Source organism: Amblyraja radiata, chromosome 34 (assembly GCF_010909765.2).
Source record: "Amblyraja radiata isolate CabotCenter1 chromosome 34, sAmbRad1.1.pri, whole genome shotgun sequence".
Classification (NCBI taxonomy): Eukaryota; Metazoa; Chordata; class Chondrichthyes; order Rajiformes; family Rajidae; genus Amblyraja; species Amblyraja radiata.
The window spans coordinates 20,576,116-20,596,572 of NC_045989.1; the positions used below are offsets into that span (position 1 = coordinate 20,576,116).

Genomic DNA, 20,457 nt, shown 5'->3' on the forward strand with positions numbered 1-20,457 from the left:
GCTTAACACTCACAACAAACCAAAGAAATTTCCTCAACTACAGTATAATAACCGGAAAAAAATTAATATTAAAATTTTGGAAAGGCCCTACAACCCCCACAATTAAAATGTGGATTACGGAAATGTCGGAGACCCTATACTTAGAAAGAATTAGACTTGTCTTAATGGACAAACAAGATCTTTTCCATAAAATTTGGGCTCCATTCATTAACTATCTGAAGGGATAGATTGGCACAGCACGAGGACCCAACTGAAACTTGAACTCAGGAATAGATGAAAAGCTATACTTTATAACCTACAAACCTATCTCCATTGATGTATTACAGGTAACCCATTCCACCTCCCTTGTTTTTCTGTTGTGTTTTTTTTTGTTTTCTTTTTTATTTGTAACTTTCTACCCTCTCTTTTCCCCTCTTTCTATAAAAAATAAAAACACTAGAAGCAGAAGTAATTGATAATGGAAAATTTTAATGATGTATGACTGATGTATATGAAAAGTTTTTTTTTACTATAATATGTAACTACATTTTATAATATGTCTACTTCTAATAAATAAATAAAAAATAAAAAAAAGAACTTTTGATTCACAAATTTAAGGTGAGATCATTTTTTTTTAAATAGCAAAATCATAAATAGACATTTATCAAATAGGAAGTAGCTTAGCTACAAAAACCAGCGTGTTGTCTGTAACATAGGTGTCTGGGGTAATGGGGGAGAAGGCAGGAGAATGGGGACAGGAGGGAGAGATATATCAGCCATGATTGAATGGCGGAGTAAACATGATGGGCCGAATGACCTAATTCTGCTCCTATCCCGTATGACCTCATGATTGCTGCTAGCCTGACTCTCTCTCACATTTGCTACTAGTGTTCCTGACGCCAGCCCTCGTGATAAATGAATGAATGAATCATACTTTATTATCACATGTGACATGCCACAGTGAGGTTCTTTCCGGACTGTCAAAGCTGCCACAGCCAGACATAAAAACAGTTTTTATCCATGAGTAGTTGCTCTACTCAACAGCCAAAAATCTGTAGCCTCCCTTTGATCTGGTATTTTGTTGGTTCACATGCTTGATCAATGGTGTTTTATCATTAATGTCTTATTATTATTATTATTATTATTATTATTATTATTATTATTATTATTATTATTATTATTAATGTCTAGTGTTTTCTGAGTCATTCGTAACTGTCACTGTATGTCATGTTGTTACTTGTGGGCGGAGCACCAAGGCAAATTCCTTGTATGTGAATACTTGGCCAATAAACTTACTTACTTTCTTTTGCATGCACAAGTGTGCAAAGAGTGGCCGCATGTAGGGTGCCGAGAAAGTTGCAAAGTATTCCACTTAGACCCCAATGGCCCCTCTTTGTTCTTGGTGCCCCCCCCATGTTCTCTGGGTGATGGTGTTGGACAGTCTGATAACAAAAGAGCCATGTACACTGCGATCCTTCTGCAGCATTTGCACAGTTGTGACCAGACTCTGGCGATGAATGAGTTTGAATGCAACAGGATGGTACAATGCCTCCACCACTGCTCCAGGCTGCATGTCCCACTCACCGAGTGAACATATTCCCCGAAAACACCATTACAGCGCACTGAAAATTCTAGACACACTTTGCAAACCTGTTCTCCCTGCATGCGAGAGCTCTCAGAATACAACCAATGGAGCGTTTCATGGTGGAGGGTTACAATCCCATTGATGCATTTGGAGGCAAGCATTGCCGATCACACGATGCTCGATACTGGGGGTGGGAGATTGCAACCTTCACGTGGTCCACCCTGTTTCAACGAATGCAATCAACCCGACGTGCACAATCAAATGATCAAATAGAACAAGTTGTCACACAACTTTAGGCTGTATACGCCATACGCAAGAAGAGGAAGATGCTCGATACTGATCTGACCTGTGAGGAACTGACGATTCTCCGCTTGTCCCTGCACCAATCCATGCACAGCACTTTGTTTCCATGGCCTTTCAGAGTCCGCCTTGTCTTCATTACAAACTGTCCGAGAGCCTCTGTTCGCTCGGCCACCTGGTGAACTAAACCAAACAGCAGAAAATATATATATATTATTGGTAACTTTTAAAACCCAGTCGCAAAGTGCAAGATTTCAAAATGGTTTACACCATCCACTTGAAGTGCTTTGTTCCTATCAAGGAGGCACTATCGCAACATGTAAAAGAAACTTGAGACAGGTTCATGAATAGGAAAGGTTTAGAGGGTTATGGACCAAACACGGGCAAATCAGATGAGCTTACATGGGGCATCTTAGTTTGCACAGACGAGTTGGGCGAAGGGCTTGTTTGACTTTGACTCTGTGACACTGCCGTGAATAAATTACTAACTTGTTAACTTACAGGCCTGGATATTGGTCTGACAATAGACAATAGGTGCAGGAGTAGGCCATTCAGTCCTTCGAGCCAGCACCGCCATTCAATGTGATCATTGCTAATCATCCACAATCAGTATCCCATTCCTGCCTTATCCCCCTATCCCCTGACTCCACTATCCTTAAGAGCTCTATCTAACTCTCTCTTGAAAACATCTAGATAACCGGCCTCCACCGCTTTCTGAGGCAGAGAATTCCACAGACTCACCACTCTCTGTGTGAAAAGTTTTTCCTCATCTCCGTTCCTTACCCTTAATTCTTAAACTGAGGCCCCTGGTTCTGGACTCCCCCAACATTGGGAACATGTTTCCTGCCTCTAGCATGTCCAAACCCGTAATGATCTTATACGTTTCAATAAGATTCCCTCTCATCCTTCTAAACTCCAGAGTGTACAAGCCCAGCCGCTCCATTCCATCAACACATAGATAATTTTAGATAATTATAGTCTCAGCGATGATGACCTATATTAGCCCCCTTATTTGTAGGGGGGGGGGGGGGACAGGGGGGAGGGGGGGATTAAAGGGAAATATGGGACCTGGGGGTGGGAGATAAGGAGGGGAAAAGAGCAGGGTGTTCATGATGATGGGAGGTGGTGAGAGAGTGTGTGTGTGTGCGTGTGTATATGTGCGTGTGTATATGTGTGTGTGTATATGGGAACTCAATGTTCATATAAGCTGCCCAAGCAAAACAAAGTTGCATTCCTGATGCTGCATTTATTGGAGAAACTAATTTATTCTTTGTCATCAAGTCCAGGCAAAAATAATACAAGGATAAATTGCCATTGGCTTCACTGTCAGAGTTATTTTCATCCATTAGCTCAGGATGAGGGTGGAATCAGTACATGGCCATTGTGAACAAACAGTTGCAAAAGGATCAGACTTGTTTGAACTTGTCTAATACATCATCAGGGAAGAGACTGACCCCAAATAACAATCTGAAGTTGTTGCTTCAGTTTACTTTGTCATTCTTCAAATTTCCTTAATACTTTAAATGGAAGAATATTATATAAATAACTTATATAAATCAGTTTGTGGTCATCTCGCCATTTTTCTCCCAAGGTCATGACTTAATGTGTTGTGTGGCTAATGTGCCAAAGGCTAATGTATCAAAGCTGATGTCTTTTAACAAAATGCGATTAGGAGGCGGTTTATCTAATCTGCCTGAGCGTTCCTAGTTGGTTGGCAGTGAGATGTGGATCACCAGTGACCTAATGAGCAAATGATAGATCAATAGATCAGGTAGACGCACAGTGTCTCTTGTCCAGAGTATGGGAATCAAGAATCAGAGGAAAATGTTTAAAGTGAGGGGGAAAGATTTAATAGGAACCGGAGGGGTAACTTTTTTACACAAAGGGTGGTGGGCGTATGGAACGAGCTGCCGGAAGAGATAGTTGAGACAGGGACTATCTCAACGTTTAAGGAACATTTAGACAGGTACATGGGATAGGACAGGTTTAGAGGGATATAGGCCAAACGCAGGCAGGTAGGACTAGTATGGATGGGACATGTTGCCTGGTGGGCAAGTTGGACCAAAGGTGTCCATGCTATATGACTAAAATTACTTTTGGAGACAGCTATGTTCGATGAAGGTTTTTCGATCTTCTGTGTTCAACAGCAACTTGCTACAAAATGCAATGGGCAGGCCCAAATTGCTGGGGGCCTATTGAATGAAGAAGGCATGCTTTCTTCAGGGTGTGAGTGAGAAGGGTTGCTCTCGAGACGTTGGTGGCATATGCCAGCGTGAACCAACGCAGTTTGACACAGCGAGTTGATATGCCTTGCTGGGGTATTAGAGGGGGTAGGTAGAGAGGGTCAGATACATTGCTGTAGCTCAAAGAACATATAGCCCCACCAGGCAAACATAGAAACATAGAAAATAGGTGCAGAAGTAGGCCATTCAGCCCTTCGAGTCAGCACCGCCATTCAATATGATCATGGCTGATCATCCAAAATCAGTGCCCCGATCCTGCTTTCTCCCCATATTCCTTGATTCCCTTAGCGCTAAGAATTAAATCAAAATTTCTCTTGAATACATTCTGTGCATTGGCCTCCACTGCCTTCTGTGGCAGAGAATTCCACAGAATTCAACGACATTACTGAGACAGATGGATTATCACAACAACCTTTCAGTTTCCTGGCCGTTACCAACACCAGCCTTTTCTCCAGATTATTTGATTAACTGAGTTTAAATTCCCCAGCTGTTGAATTGGAATTTGAACTTGTGCTTCCTGATCTCTAGTCCACTCCCCTGGATTACTAGGTTAGCCATTTAATCACCGTGCTATTTTTCACTTTAATAACGGAAGACCACTAACACAGTGAAAGGGGAGGATGGTATATAAAGTACTTGCTGAACACAGTGTATATTACCAAGGTTTACAAGATGAAGCCACCAAACCATAATAATTGCTCTTTGCAGCACATTGGTCCTGTTAGATAGAGACATACACGTGCAAGGTCAGTGCTGGAGGGGAGAGTGGACTCTGGGATGGATGTGCTTGAGAGGCGTGTGAGGCGCAAGGTGCAGGTCATCCTGAAAAACCCCGGGCATCCCCTCCATGTAATTCTGGAGTGTCAAAAGGGCACTCGGAACAACCGGCTCCTCTCCCCACGCTGTAGAATGGAGCGGTTCAGGAGATCCTTCACCCCTGCAGCCATTAGATTTTATAATTCGGACCGCTAGGCTGTAGGAGGATGCATTTTTGCATTTCTTTTTAATTTTTAATTTTGGTCTTTTTAAGTATTTATTGCTCTCAGGTAGTGTCCACATTGTATTTTATGTCTGCGTTTGTTTTGAATGTGTGGGTTTGTTGTTTGGGGGCTTCTGGACAACTGAATTTCCCTGAGGGGATCAATAAATTAATAAAAAAATTAAAAAAATAAAAATACTGCACGGAATCAGGCCCTTCGGCTCAACCTGTCCATGCCAACCATCAGGTCTATTAGATGCTCCATCTAAACTAGTTCCACTTGCCTGCGTTTGGCCCATATCCATCTAAACCTGTCCTTAACATGTACAGGTGGAAATATTGTTATTGCACTTGCCTCTTTCAATGCCACTTATTTTAGTGTCATCTGCAATACTCTTTCTGATTCAATTTTTTAAGTGAAGTTCCGTTTAAGTGCAAGTTCTGGTCCCTGTTCGAGGGGTAAAATATGAAGAGAATCTCCCGAATTTTAGACTTGTTTGCGATGCATTCACCTCTGTGGTACGAGTGCACCTAACATGGTTTTGTTAAAAGATAGACACAAAAAGCTGGAGTAGCATTTCAGGTCAGGCAGCATCTCTGGAGAAAACGAGTAGGCTGAAGAAGGGGTTAGACCTAAAACATCACCCATTCCTTCTCTCCAGAGATGCTGCCTGACCCGCTGAGTTACTCCAGCATTTTCTGCCTATCTTCGGTGTAAACCAGCATCTGCAGTTCCTTCCTCCACATGGTCTGCTAACATCCTTCAAGTTAGGGACACTGACCAACCTGAGTTAATGGAAACTGATGTCCATACATCAATAGTGGTCAGGTTCAAGACAGGCGGAACACAGAACAGAACAGCACTGGAACAGGCCCTTCGGTCCACAATGTCCTTCTGAACATGATGCCAAGTTCAACTAATGTAGTTTAGATTTTAGTTTCAGTTTAGAGATACAGTGCAGAAACAGGCCCTTCGGCCCACCGAGTCCGCATTGACTAGCGATCCCCGCGCATTAACGCTATCCTACACACACTAGGGACAATTTACATTTATACCCAGCCAATAAACCTACAAACCAAAACATCTTTGGACTGTGGGAGGAAACTGAAGATCTCGGAAAAAACCCAAGGAGGTCATAGGGAGAACGTACAACTACATACAGACGTCAGACGAAGACGGCAGATGTACAGAAGCACTCGTAGTCAGGATTAAACCAGGGTCTCTGGCACTGTTAGGCATCAACTTTACCACTGCGCTACCTCTGCCTGTTCCCTCCATTCCCTCCATTCCCTCCATATCCAAATTGCCTATCTAAAAGCATCAAGGCTTACAGTGAATATCTTTCAAATGAATGGCAGAGCTGTGATTAGGGGTTGGCGAGAGTAGAGAGAATTCCCATGCACTGAAGATGCTGACCAGTTATTTGCTTTTACTAATATACTACCGACTGTAAACATTCTAACATTGTCTGAGAAACATACTGGTTAAATATACATTTTGTGTCTGTGTGTGTGTGTGCATAGAGTTATAGAGCCATACAGCACATAAACAGGCCCTTCGGCCCAACTCATCCATGCCGACCAAGATGCCCCATCGCCGCTAGTATCACATACCCACGTTTGGATACAGCATGGAAACAGGCCCTTCGGCCCAACTCATCCATGCTGACCAACATGTTCATCTATGCTTATGCAATTTACCCAGATTTGGCCCAAATCCCTCTAAACCTTTCCAATCCAGTCAAAATGTCATTAAAATTTTTGTTTGAATGTTTTTTAAATGCTGTTATTGTACCTGCCTTAACCACTTTCTCTGGCTTACTTAATTATACATATATTATCTACAGAAAATATTTAAATGCAAAGCACAATAGATTTTTATCTCTACTTCTCTGCATCTACTTCTCTACATCGGCGAGACCAAGCGCAGGCTCGGTGATCATTTCACTGAACCCCCCCCCCCGCTCAGTCCGTCTTAACCGGCCTGATCTCCCGGTTGCTCAGCACTTCAACTCCCCCTCCCATTCCCAACCTGACCTTTCTGTCCTGGGCCTCCTCCATTGTCAGAGTGAGGCCCAGCGCAAATTGGAGGAACGGCACCTCACATTAATTTCGCTTGGGTAGTTTACACCCCAGCGGTATGAACATTGACTTCTCTAACTTCAGATAGCTCTTGCTTTCTCTCTCCATCCCCTTCCCAGTTCTCCCACTAGTCTTATATACTGTCTCCGACTACATTCTATCCTTGTCCCGCCCCCTCACTCGTCACCAGTCCGAAGAAGGGTCTCGACCCGAAACGTCGCCCATTCCTTCTCTCCAGAGATGCTGTCTCCCCCCGCTGAGTTACTCCAGCATTTTGTGTCTACCTTCGATTTAAACCAGCATCTGCAGTTCTTTCTTACAGATTTCTATACATATTGACCCAATCATTGATATTCTATCTAGATTATGTTTATGCATATAGATCATTTGTGTCTATCTTTGGTGTAAACCAGCATCTGCAGTTCCTTCCTACACATATACAGGTTAGATTTAGCTTGTGGTTTGTTACTGTAAAGTATTCAAATAGATATATGATTTATTTATTATATATTATAGATAATATATCTATATTATCTCTATACAATAGATATAGATATCTATCTATAGAGCTTTATTATATGACTCTATGATTCTAAGACTATTTCCATTGTGTAGTCTGTGGCGTTGAGGATAATGCTTTCCAATGTAGTAATGTGGTGCGTTACACAATTAAAACATTGCATAGGGGATGGGTAAAGCAGCTGCAGAAATATCATCAGCTCCAGAGCAAGCTTGCAGGCTGGGTGTGGTGGGTAGAGGGATTGGGAGGTGGGTACCTTCGGGCCACAGCCACAGCCCCGGCCACCCCCCTCACCCTCTCCCTCTCCCCTACTCACGTTCCACATCGTGAAGCTTCGCCCTCTCCTCCTCCAGTTTCCCCTTCAACGTCTCTGCCTCGTTCCTCAGTGTTGACACCGTCTCGTTCTCCTGCAGTCTCTCAGTTGCCATCTTTTTATTTGTGTGTGTGTGTGTTAGGACAAGTCAACAGAACGAAAATCACACACACACACACAGGAGGGAGGGAGGGAGGGAAAAGACAATACAGAGAGAGAAGGGGGTTTATTTGCGCTGCTCAGCGAGCCTGCTACACTTAGATGGAGGGAGCTTGACGTCAGAGGGAGGGTACACAGACCGAGCTCCCTCCACTATCAACATCTCTCCTTCCCGTCCTTAAAAGAGCAGAGGCCGGCGAATGTCCCCAGAAACACGCACCATCCAGCCGGCTACAGGGAGCAGCGCATGAGACGAGCTGTCACCCCCTACTACACCTCCTCTCCTTGTGTTTGCTTCTGCTTCTACTCCACAGGGAGCTCAGCAAATCCAACAGCCATGGGAGAGGGGGAGAGATGGAGAGAGGGAGGGAGAGAGAGGTGGGAGGGAGAGATGGAGAGAGGGAGGGATGGAGAGAGGTAGGGATGGAGAGAGGGAGGGATGGGAGGGAGTGAGGGATGGAGAGAGAGGATGGAGGGAGGGAGGGAGAGAAGGAGGGAGAGAGGAGAGAGGAGGGTGGGAGGGAGAAGGAGGGAGGGAGAGATAAGGAGGGAGAGAGGAGGGAGGGAGGGAGAAGGAGGGATGGAGGGAGAGGGAAGGAGGAGGGAGAGAGGATGGAGGGAGGGAGGGAGAGGAGGGAGGGAGAAGGAGGGTGGGAGGGAGAAGGAGGGAGGGAGGGGGAGGGAGGGAGGTAGGGAGGGAGAGGGACGGAGGGAGGGAGAGGGAGTGAGGGATGGAGAGAGGATGGAGGGAGGAAGAGAGAAGGAGGGAGAGAGAGAGCTGAATTTCAAACGGTTTCAGTGTAATATTTCAGGCAACAAACAAACAAAAAAAGAATGGAAATAATTTAGAGTTCTGATTTAGAATATTGTGTTCACAGTTATTAATTTATTGTATTTTAGATTATTATATGTTATTTGGACGTATTGTGTTTACAGGCCTGTGATGCTGCTGCAAGTAAGAATTTCATTGTTCTGTTGTCTGTACATTCTTCTCGTTTAACAACTGAGATGAAATAGTTTCCCCGTTTCCTGTCCACAAATGCCAACCGCCCTGCTGACGATTTGCAACAATTCCTCTTTGTATTTCAGATTCCCTGCATCCAAAACATGCTCTGTTTACCTACCAAATATCAATAATTATATTGGTTTGGAGATTCAGCAGGGAAACAGGCCCTTCGACCCACCGAGTCCATGCCGACAATCGAGGGAGAAGGATCGAAGGGTTGCAAATTGTGAAGCCAGAGGAGGGAATGTAGGAAGAGGTGGAGGGGAAGAGGAGAAATGGGTAAGTGTCCACGTGGGGCATGGGGGGGGATGTGCAATGCTTCAATCCTTCTATCTCACATCTTCTGTTTTAAATCTCTGGTCTTTGATTCAAGTTCAAGTTTAGTTTATTCGTCACATACACAAACGAGATGAGCAGTGAAATGAAAAGTGGCAATGCTCGCGGATTGTGCAAAAAAACAAAACAAAAAAACCCCAGAATGGAACAGAATCCAACCATCTGGCTATCAAACCTCCCCTCACCTGTGTCCACCTATTACCTGCCACGCTTTGTCCTGTCACCCCCCCCCCCCCTCCCCCACTCACCCCCCTTACAATCAGTCTGAAGATGTGCCACCTATTCAAAGGTAGACATCAAATGCTGGAGCAACTCAGCGGGACAGGCAGCCAGGGCTGTCTTAATAATAATAATAATAATAATAATAATAATAATAAATTTTATTTAATGGGCGCCTTTCAGACATCTCAAGGACACCTTACATAGTAATCGGAATAACATATAATCGGAATATAACAAGTAATAAATACATCACAGAGACACAAATTAAAAACAGAATTTAATCCAAAAACAGAAAATCAAAAACACAGTGTGAAGAGAGAGCAGCGGCAGCCAAAGCGCGCCAGCGTCCACTCTCTCTTCACGGCAGCCATCTTGGACACAGACCTACAGGACTACAATTAGACAAAAAAATCATCCCCCCACAGTGGATAGCACTGTGGAGGAAGGCACAATGTCCAGTCCACACCTCATGTTCACCCCAAAGTCATGCCTATTGAGGCCACCGCAATTGCCTCTACGGAGGCCCGATGTCCCTGGCCGTTCTCACCGGGTGGTCTTGCCCCGGCGTCGGGAGAGTCCTTTCGGCGGCTGGGCCTCCTGGAACGGCCGCTTCCTGGTTGGAGCCCGCGGCTGCCGAAGCCGACAAGGCTGCGCCGGTTTGGAGCTCCCAGGCTCCCGATGACAAAGTCGGCGCCGCCTCTCCGCACTGCCGCCTCTCCGCTCCGCAGACCCGCAGCCCGGAGTTGTTGCTCTCGGCGGTCCAGCTCGCCAGAGCTCCAGTGCGGCGACCCAGGCAAGGCATCGCCCGCTCCACTCAGCTCCGCTCCAGCGCTCCAACACTGTGCCGCCGCCGAGGCCGAGGTGCTGGGCGGTCCCCGAGGTGCTGGGCGGTCCCCGCCAGGAAACGGCGCTCCAAGCCCGCTGGTAGGCCACGAGGACGGGCAGCCCGGAGAAAAGGCAGCCACACTGACCAGGTAGGGACCGAAAAATATAGTTACACCTACCCCCCCACATTAAAAGACCATACCCCCTACAAACAAAAAAACAGGACTCACTAAAAACTATTAAAAAAAACGAATTTAAAACAGACGGCTGCTGGCTAGCAGCCGTTCACCAAGATGGCTCCTCCCCTATAATAGCATTATAGGGCCCCGGGCAAAGCAGTGCACTGCGGCCCCTACACTTCCAGGTTCTTTATGCCGAATCAAATATGCTGTCTTCTCCGTTTTCATGTTCTACAATAACATTCTACACTACATAGATTAGCATGGGGCCCCTATGCTCGTGGGGCCCAGACAACTGCCTAGCATGCCCATGTGTTAAGACGGCCCTCCAGGCAGCATCTCTGGAGAGAAGGAATGGGTGACGTTTTGGGTCGAGACCCCCGAAAAGTCACCCATTCCTTCTCTCCAGAGATGCTGCTTGTCCCGCTGAGTTACTCCAGCATTTTGGATCCACCTTCGATTTAAACCAGCATCTGCAGTTCTTCCCTGTTCACCTATTCACGTTCTCTGAACCGTGTTACCTGACCCGCCGAGTTACTCCAGCACTGTGTGTCCTTTTATATAACCAGCATCTGCAGTTCCTTGTTTCTACATCGAGATTATTCTGCTCTGGCAGCATTTTATTGACCTCCAGAAACTGAGTGGTAGCAAAACGTAAAGCCAAGAATTTAGAGATGTATTTAACGAGGGTAATTCGATCATGCCGGCATAACTGATCTACAAATAGAGGCAGTGATGGGCACTAATAATGTGGAGGACAAAAAAATCTTTAAATCGATTAGGAATAGTTTTTAAGATTCATACATTTGGGAAACCATGCTGTATGTGTCTGTGACGATAGTATATTCGGGAAATAATGAGGGAACAGGAATTTGTGACCTAGTTTTATGTAATCACAAGACACAGGAACAGAATTAGATTATTCGACCCAATAAGACTGCTCCATCATTCGATCATGGTTGAATAATTTTTCCCTCTCAACCCCATTCTCCTGCCTTCTCCCCTGGGTGGCGAATCTGTGGAATTGTGTGTTTCCAAAGCAGAGATTTATAGATTCTTGATAAGTAACGCCCCTGTCCCACTTAGGAAACCTGAACGGAAACCTCTGGAGACTTTGCGCCCCCCCCCAAGGTTTCCATGCGGTTCCCGGAGGTTTTTGTCAGTCTCCCTACCTGCTTCCACTACCTGCAACCTCCGGCAACCACCTGCAACCTCCAGGAACCGCACGGAAACCTTGGGTGAGGCGCAAAGTCTCCAGAGGTTTCCATTCAGGTTTCCTAAGTGGGACAGGGGCATTACTTATCAAGAATCTATAAATCTCTGCTTTAGAAACACACGATTCCACAGATTCACCACCCTCTGGCTAAAGAAATTCCTCCTACTCTCCTTTATAAAAGTACATTCTTTTACTCTGAGGCTGTGCCCTCTGGTCCTAGACACTCCCACTGGTGGAAACATCCTGTCCACACCCACTCTTTCTCGGTGTAGAAAAGGTTCATTGCACATATATTAATTAAGAGATGTTTTTATGGAATAGTGATCGTAATATAATAGAAATTTATATCAAAATTGACAATGAAAACGGCGAAGGCTTGAGGTTGTAGTTGGTTGTAGTCGATTGGGAAGCTTCATTTAAAGAAATGGGATAGAAAAGGTCGGCACCCTTTGTCAGGATCAAACCCGGGTCTCTGGCGCTGTAAGGCAGCAACTCTACCACTGCTGCCACTGTCCCATCATCTACCCATTCCTTCCACAGATGCTGCCTGACCCGCTCAGTTCTTCCAGCACTTTGCGCCCTGCTCAAGATTTATAGCATCTGCGATTTCACATCTCTCCCTCGTGTACTGACGGCCCCCTCTCTCACGGTCCTGCCCTACCTTCGCCACGCACAGCGAGCAATAGTTGATCTGCTCGCCATCGATGTAGAGGTTCAGCCGCGGCCCCATCTCCTGGCATTTCTCACATGGTCCATAGATGGGAGCGGCAAACGTCTGGTCACACATCTCTCAGGCTGGCAAACCGGAGCTGGGCATACAGAGCAGGCAAGGTCAGTCAACGGGCACGGCACCCACTGTGGGAACTAATCTGCTCCAGCTAATATACTCACTGACGCTCACACACAGATGTACACACACACACAGATGTACACACACAGATATACGCACACACACACACAGATGTACACACACACACAGATGTACACACACAGATATACGCACACACACACACAGATGTACACACACACACAGATGTACACACACAGATATACGCACACACACACACAGATGTACACACACAGATATACGCACACACACACACAGATGTACACACACACAGATGTACACACACACACACAGATGTACACACACACACACACAGATGTACACACACAGATATACGCACACACACACACAGATGTACACACACACACACAGATGTACACACACACGCACACAGATGTACACATACGCACACAGATGTACACACTACTCGCACACACAAATGTACACACACGCACAATTGTACACACCCACACATAGATATGGACAGACACAGACGAATGTACACATACAAACAAACAGACACTGATACACACAGAGATGTACACACACACAGATATACAGACACACTAATACACACAGATGTACACACATATATACAGACACACAGATATACACACACACAACATTCAGATATGTAGATACACATACACAGATATACACACTGACACAGCTATATGCACATGCAGATATACACACTGACACACAAACACACAGCTACATAAACACAACTACACACAAACAGCTACGCACATGCAGCTATACACACAGGCACAGACATACACGCACAGTCACATGCGCAGACCTACACATGCAGAGACATGCACATACATGGGCACACACACACAGATATACATACAGACACATAGAAACACATAGGTACATGCACAGACCCACCCATACAGAGACAGATACACTGACACACACGCGTAGACATGCTGACAAAGACACACACGTCTCTTTTTGACCTCATACAGGCTATGTCATTCCTTCAATTCAACTTAAAACTGTCACAGGTAAATTCTATTGTCTGAGCCCCTGATGGTTTATAAACCTGCTTTAATTGCATGCAAAAAGGCAGTAAACCTGTAGAGGACATATTCATAAAGATAAAAAGTCAATAACGTTTCGCAATTTGTTTACACTTTTCCTGAAGACTTGCTTTGGGGCTAATGCTGAACAAATCACATTTCTCGCATCATCCACCATCCCAGTCACCTCACTCCTTTCCCCTCCTCCCTACATTCATCTCCCATTCATTAGTCTCCTATTTCTCTTTTCATCCCCCCCTCCTTCCTCTCCACCCACATCGCCCCCCCCCGGCATTACATTTCACTCCTCCTCTTCTCTCCTTATCTGACACAATTTTGCCACCGTTTCGCCTCTAGCCTTTGTCACTTACTCCACCCATCTGCTATTCACCCCTCTCCCTCACCTTATATCCACCTATCACCTGCCAAACCTTGTCCCACCAACCCCTCTCTTTCGCAGTTTTCACCCCCTCCTAGTCGGAAGAAGGATACTAACATAAAACATTGACTGTGTATTCCCTCCATGGATGCCGCCTGACCCATTGAGTTTATTCATTGGACTTTGGAGATACAGTGCACAGACAGGCCCTTCGGCCCATCAAGTCTGTGCCGACCAGCCCCTGTATACTACCTTACACAATAGGGACAATTTACAATTTTACTGAAGCCAATTAACCTACAAACCTGCATGTCTTCGGAGTGTGGGAGGAAACCTAAGCACCTGGAGAAAACCCACGCGGTCACAGGGAGAAAGTACAAATTCTGTACAGTTAGCATCCGTGGTCAGGATCAAACCCTGGTCTCTGGCGCTGTAAGGTAGCAACTCTACCGCTGCACCACCCTGCCAACCCAAGGTTGTTCCTGTGGTTTTTTTTCTTGAGATTCCAGCATCTGCGGTTCCTTGTGTCTCCAAATCAGAAGATATGCTGGAGCAAGACGTTTAAAGATTTGATTGAGGTTACACATACCTGGTTGTGGGCAGAGTGTGGACTGGAGCCTCTGACAGACGGAGAATGTGAGAAGCTGCTGCAATCTCAAGGATCATCCCAAATCCATTTAAGTGATTACACGTCACCTGAGACTTTCCTGCCCAATCCTCCAACAGAGAAGTTTCAAGACTGTCTTATGAAGAAAGACTGGATAGACTTGGTTTATACTCTCTAGAATTTAGGAGATTGAGAGGGGATCTTATAGAAACTTACAAAATTCTTAAGGGGTTGGACAGGCTAGATGCAGGAAGATTGCTCCCGATGTTGGGGAAGTCCAGGACAAGGGGTCACAGCTTAAGGATAAGGGGGAAATCCTTTAAAACCGAGATGAGAAGAACTTTTTTCACACAGAGAGTGGTGAATCTCTGGAACTCCCTGCCACAGAGGGTAGTCGAGGCCAGTTCATTGGCTATATTTAAGAGGGAGTTAGATGTGGCCCTTGTGGCTAAGGGGATCAGAGGGTATGGAGAGAAGGCAGGGATGGGATACTGAGTTGGATGATCAGCCATGATCATATTGAATGGCGGTGCAGGCTCGAAGGGCCGAATGGCCTACTCCTGCACCTAATTTCTATGTTTCTATGTTTCTAAGACAAGGGCGGTGGCGCAGCGGTAGAGTTGCTGCCTGACAGCGAACGCAGCGCCGGAGACCCGGGTTCGATCCCGACTACGGGTTCTGTCTGTACGGAGTTTGCACGTTCTCCCCGTGACCACATGGGGTTTCTCTGAGATCTTTGGTTTCCTCCCACAGTCCAAAGACGTACTGGTTTGTAGGTTAATTGAATGTAAAATGTCCCTGGTGTGTGTAGGATAGTGTTAATGTGCGGGGATCGCTGGTCGGTGCGGACCTGGTGGGCCGAAGGTCCTGTTTCCACGCTGTATCTCTAAACTAAACTAAACCTGGAGTCTCTTGTGTCTTAGTTACGATCTTGTTGAAAGGCAGAACATGCCCAAGGAGCCAATCGGTCTTTTGCTTCTTATGTTTCAAATTTAATTTCAGGAATGCATTTCCAGACGAGTAGTTATGGAATATACTGCCATCTAGTGCATTCACAAAGCTAACAAAGTTTCATGCATCCATTGGTCCATTACAAATCTAAAAGAACAAATTAAAAAAAAAAAATTTCCATGGAAAAGCTGAATAAAAATGTGACTGAGGAAAAAATTTGGATGCATCAAGCTGTCCTTTGCCTTCAATACTTTATGCTCATGAAATGTTAACAGATCACTGAGAATATATTGAAAGTAAAGAGCCTGTCCCACTTAAATTTAAATTTCTTTATTTATATAGCACATTTTTAGTCAACTTGCATTGACCCCAAAGTGCTTCACATAATTACATCCACACACACAGGCAAATGTGGGTGAAGTGTCTTGCCCAAGGACACAACGACAGTATGCACTCCAAGCGGGATTCGAACCAGCTACCTTCCGGTTGCCAGCCGAACACTTAGCCCATTGTGCCATCTGTCGTCACTTACGCGACCTTTACAGGCGACTGCCGGCACCCTTCATAGGTCGCCGAAATTTTCAACACGGTGAAAATTCAGCGGCGTTCGGAAAGACGCTACGACTCTTTGGAGACAGACTGTATGGTTGTGAGAGGTCTCCTGTGGTTGTGAGAGGTCTCCAAAGAATCGTTGCGTCTTTCTAGTCGCCACTGAGTTTTCGGTGCCCGACGACGGGTGCCGGTCACGTACGTGGGACAGGCCCTTAAAGAGTTACAAAATACTGGGCATTCTAATATATGAAGAGATTCAGTGTAGCAAAACAATCAATGTGCTAATGAATGGCCGAGCACTGGGGTCAGATGTAGAGCAGAGGGAGCTGGGAATACAGGGACACAGTTCCTTGAAAGTGGCGTCACAAGAAGATAGGGTGGTTAAGAAGGGTTTTGGCACATTGGCCTTCATCAGTCAGAGTACCGAGTATAGAAGTTGGGTGTGTAGGGAGAAGCTGTTGATGCTGGTTTAAACCGAAGATAGACACAAAATGCTGTAGTAACTCAGCGGGACAGAAGGAATGGGTGATGTTTCGGGTTGTGACCCTTCTTCAGACCAGTCAGACCCTTCTTCGGACCCAAAACATCACCCATTCCTTCTCTCCAGAGATACTGCCTGTCCCGCTGAGTTACTCCAGCTTTTTGTATCTGTCTACAGGTCATGCTACAGTTGTACAGGACATTGTGTGTTCAGTTTTGGCCACCCTGTAATAAGAAAGACGTCGTTAAGTTGGAAAGGGTGAGGCAAAGATTCACGAGGATGTTGCCAGAACTCGAGGGCCTGAGCTCCAGGGAGAGGTTGAGCAGGCTAGGACTTTATTCCTTGGAGCGCAGGAGGACGAGGAGTATAATATTATGAGAGGAATAGATTGGGTAAATGCACTTTTACCTAGCCTTTTATCTAGTGTCGGGGAATTGAGAACCAGAGGACATAAGTTTAAGGTGAGAGGGGTAAAAGATTAAATAGGAACCTGGGGGAGGCAATTTTTTTTACACAATGAATGGTAGGTGCATGGAACGAGCTGCCAGAAGAGGTAGGTACTTCACAATGTTTCAGAATTATTTGGACAGGTACATAGATAGGATAGATTTTGGATGCAATCCAAAAGCATCTCAATGTCGACTAGCACGTCCACCCCCCCTCGTGATGCTCTATCTACAGCTTTTCAATGTATTAGATCCAGATATGGAGGGATATGGCCCAAATGCAGACAAGTGGGACTAGTATAGATGGGGCATGTTGGTTGGCGTTGGCATGTTGGACCGAATGGCCTGTTTCCATGCTGTATCACTCTAATGACCAGTGGGTGGCATTCTGGCGCAGCGGTAAAATTGCTGCCTTACAGCACGTCGTTCGATCCCGACTACGGGAGCTGTCTGTGCAGAGTTTGCACGTTCTCCTCATGAGTTTTCTCCAAGATCTTCGGTTTCCTCCCACACTCCAAAGACGTACAGGTTTGTCGGTTAATTGGCTTGGTGTAAATGTAAAATTGTCCCTAGTGTAGTGTAGGATAGTGTTAATGTGCGGGGATCGCTGGTCGGTGCGGACTCGGTGGGGCAAACGGCTCGTTTCCGCACTGTATCTCGAAACCAAAGTAAAAATACAATTTCCTGCATAACATTCTCATCAATTCATCAGAAATGTCTTTGAAGAATACTACATAGATGAAATCTTCACCAGCACCTGCACATAGAAGGCAGACATGAACTTTCTTCGTGGTTTCCAGGTTTTAGACAACCTGCTAAGGGCTCGATACTTTTAAACATTTTACAGTTTCACAGTTACTTCAGCTCTCAAGAATCAGGAGGTTTTTATTGTCATCCTTACTTACTTACTTTTTATTGAAATCCTTACTTACGACAGCTTTACAGACCCACTAATGCAATTTCACTCAGATAAATGTACAATAATTAATAATCAATAACCGGCAATGTTCACTAACCAGATGATAAGAATGCAAGACCAAGTGTAGATCATAGTTAGAGACAAAATGCTGGAGTAACTGGAGATTGAAGAAGGGTCTCGACCTGAAGCATCGCCCATTCCTTCTATCCAGAGATGCTGCCTGTTCCGCTGAGTTACTCCAGCAATTTGTGCCAACCAGCATCTGCAGTTCCATTCTACACATTGTAGATCACAGCTGCTGAGGCAGGGTTGTGATTACTGTTGTGCAGTGTTCAACAGCCTGATGGTGGCTGAGAAGAAGCTGTTCTTGAACCTGGAACTCATGGTGAAGAGAAACGTTCCTTACAAGTCTACAACGTGCCAAGGAAATTCACACAGTGATAAGGCATTCAGGTACAATGTTTTAATTTTCTATTTTTTTGAACAGTGCTCTTAGTATAAACGCAAAATACAATCTGTACATGGGAATGCAAGATGTCATAAACAGATTCATTCAAATACAGCACACAGCTCAGGAACAGATCCTTTGGCCCACAATGTCTGTGCCGGAGGTGATGCCAAGTTGAACTGATCTCTTCTGCGTTCCATTCCCAGCATATTTATGTGCCTAGTTCCTCAACTGTCCCAGTCGCCTCTGCCTCCACCACCAGCCCCGGCAGCCCGTTCCAGGCACCCACCACTCTCTGTGTAAAACAAAACTTGCACCGCACATCTGCTTTAAACATTGCCCCCCTCGCTTTAATGCTCTGCCCTCTAGTATTTGATATTTCCACACTGGGAAAAAGGTTCTGACTATCTCTCCTGTCTGTACCTCTCATTAGTTTAGATCCTTCAATCAGGTCTCCCCTCAATCTCTGACACTCCAGAGAAAACAATCAACGTTTGTCCAACATCTCTTTGTAGCTAATGCCCTCTCATTTTAGTTTAGTTTAGCTTAGAGTGTGGATATAGGTCCTTGGGCCACCAAGCTTGTGCCGACCAACCTGTACTCCAGTTCTATCCTACACACTAGGGACAATTTACAGAATCCAATTAACCTACAAACCTGCACATCCTTGGAATTTGAAAACCGGAGCACCCGGAGAAAGCCTACTTGGTCATAGGGAGAACGTGCAAACTCCATACAGACAGAATACGTAGTCAGGATCGAACCGCGGTCACTGGCGCTGCAAGGCAGCGACTCTACCGCTGTGCCACTGTGCCTAATCTAGGCAACTCTAGTAAAAATCTTCTCCAAAGCCTCCACATCCATCCCATAGTGGGACACCATATGCATATTGTTTGCATACCTTAAAAACATATCTTCGAATCAGTATTGGCTTTTAAAACTATGGGTGCACAGGGTTTGGGAAAATAATTTTTTAAACAAAATCATAAGGATTGTACCAGTCAGACATTTGGGAAAATATTTTTTTAATAGCAAAATCAGAAAGAGTGTACGAGTCCTTAGCATTATGATGCCAGACAGCACTGTGAACTTGCACCAACAATCAGATCAGCCTCGATATAACGGAATGCTAAAGCAGGCTTGATGTTACAAGTGCTCCTCTCTCTGCTGTAAACAGATTAAAACTTGCTTTCAGAAGATAGACACAGAGTGCTGGGAGTGACTCAGCAGGTGAGGCGGCATCTCTGGAGAAAAGGAATAGGTGACGTTTCGAGGTGGGGACCCTCCCTCAGACCCTTGCTTGCTCTCTCACTTTTCCACTTGCTTTCATCTTTATTCTAACCTCCAGTGCTTTCAGCGATGATACAGCATACCGACATCTCTCAGACGTTAAAAACTAGGTTTGCAGCAGCAGCAGCCAGTATTGCATTGTAAACTGTTGACTGTGTATCGCCACTTTATTGACTCCAAAATAAAGCACTGATAACATCTACGCAGTTAGCAGTTATTTGTCATATATTTACATGATATTTTTAAAGAAGAATTAAATACTGCGCTCGTAAGAGCAACCAATTCAAACTGAATATCTCAAATTTTATAAAAATAGATTGCATTATTTTAAAAAAGCGCAAAATATAAAAGTGTACTTAAACTCACTTTGGCACATCGGGAGGAAGAAAAAATGCACAATTTCCACCATCCAGCCATTCAACCATCATCTTAAATAATCAATGACAACAGGACTCATTATGTTGGGGGGGGGGGGGGAGGGGAGACTGCCGTGATGGAGGGGGGGGGGGGGGGACACAGAACAAAGGGGGACCTGGCATGGGGGCGGGGGGGGGGGGGGTATTTG

General features: G+C 45.3%; 1 protein-coding gene across 2 annotated transcripts in view; it reads right to left on the reverse strand.

Annotated features, from left to right (window-relative positions):
- The window catches only part of gnb5 (G protein subunit beta 5), a 47,229-nt gene extending 32,293 nt beyond the window's left edge, over positions 1 to 14,936 (reverse strand). Inside the window, exons 1-4 of one of the 2 annotated variants that reach the window (XM_033050547.1) lie at positions 14,788 to 14,936; positions 12,606 to 12,753; positions 8,005 to 8,116; positions 1,911 to 2,047 (exon numbers count right to left, since the gene is read on the reverse strand). In XM_033050547.1, the coding sequence (XP_032906438.1) occupies positions 1,911 to 2,047; positions 8,005 to 8,116; positions 12,606 to 12,731 (375 nt within the window). In that variant the 5' untranslated portion in view covers positions 12,732 to 12,753; positions 14,788 to 14,936. Of the gene's footprint in view, positions 1 to 1,910; positions 2,048 to 8,004; positions 8,522 to 12,605; positions 12,754 to 14,787 lie in introns of those variants that run through there. The other variant, XM_033050546.1, reaches the window with a different exon arrangement.
- Positions 14,937 to 20,457: the final 5,521 nt, after the last annotated feature.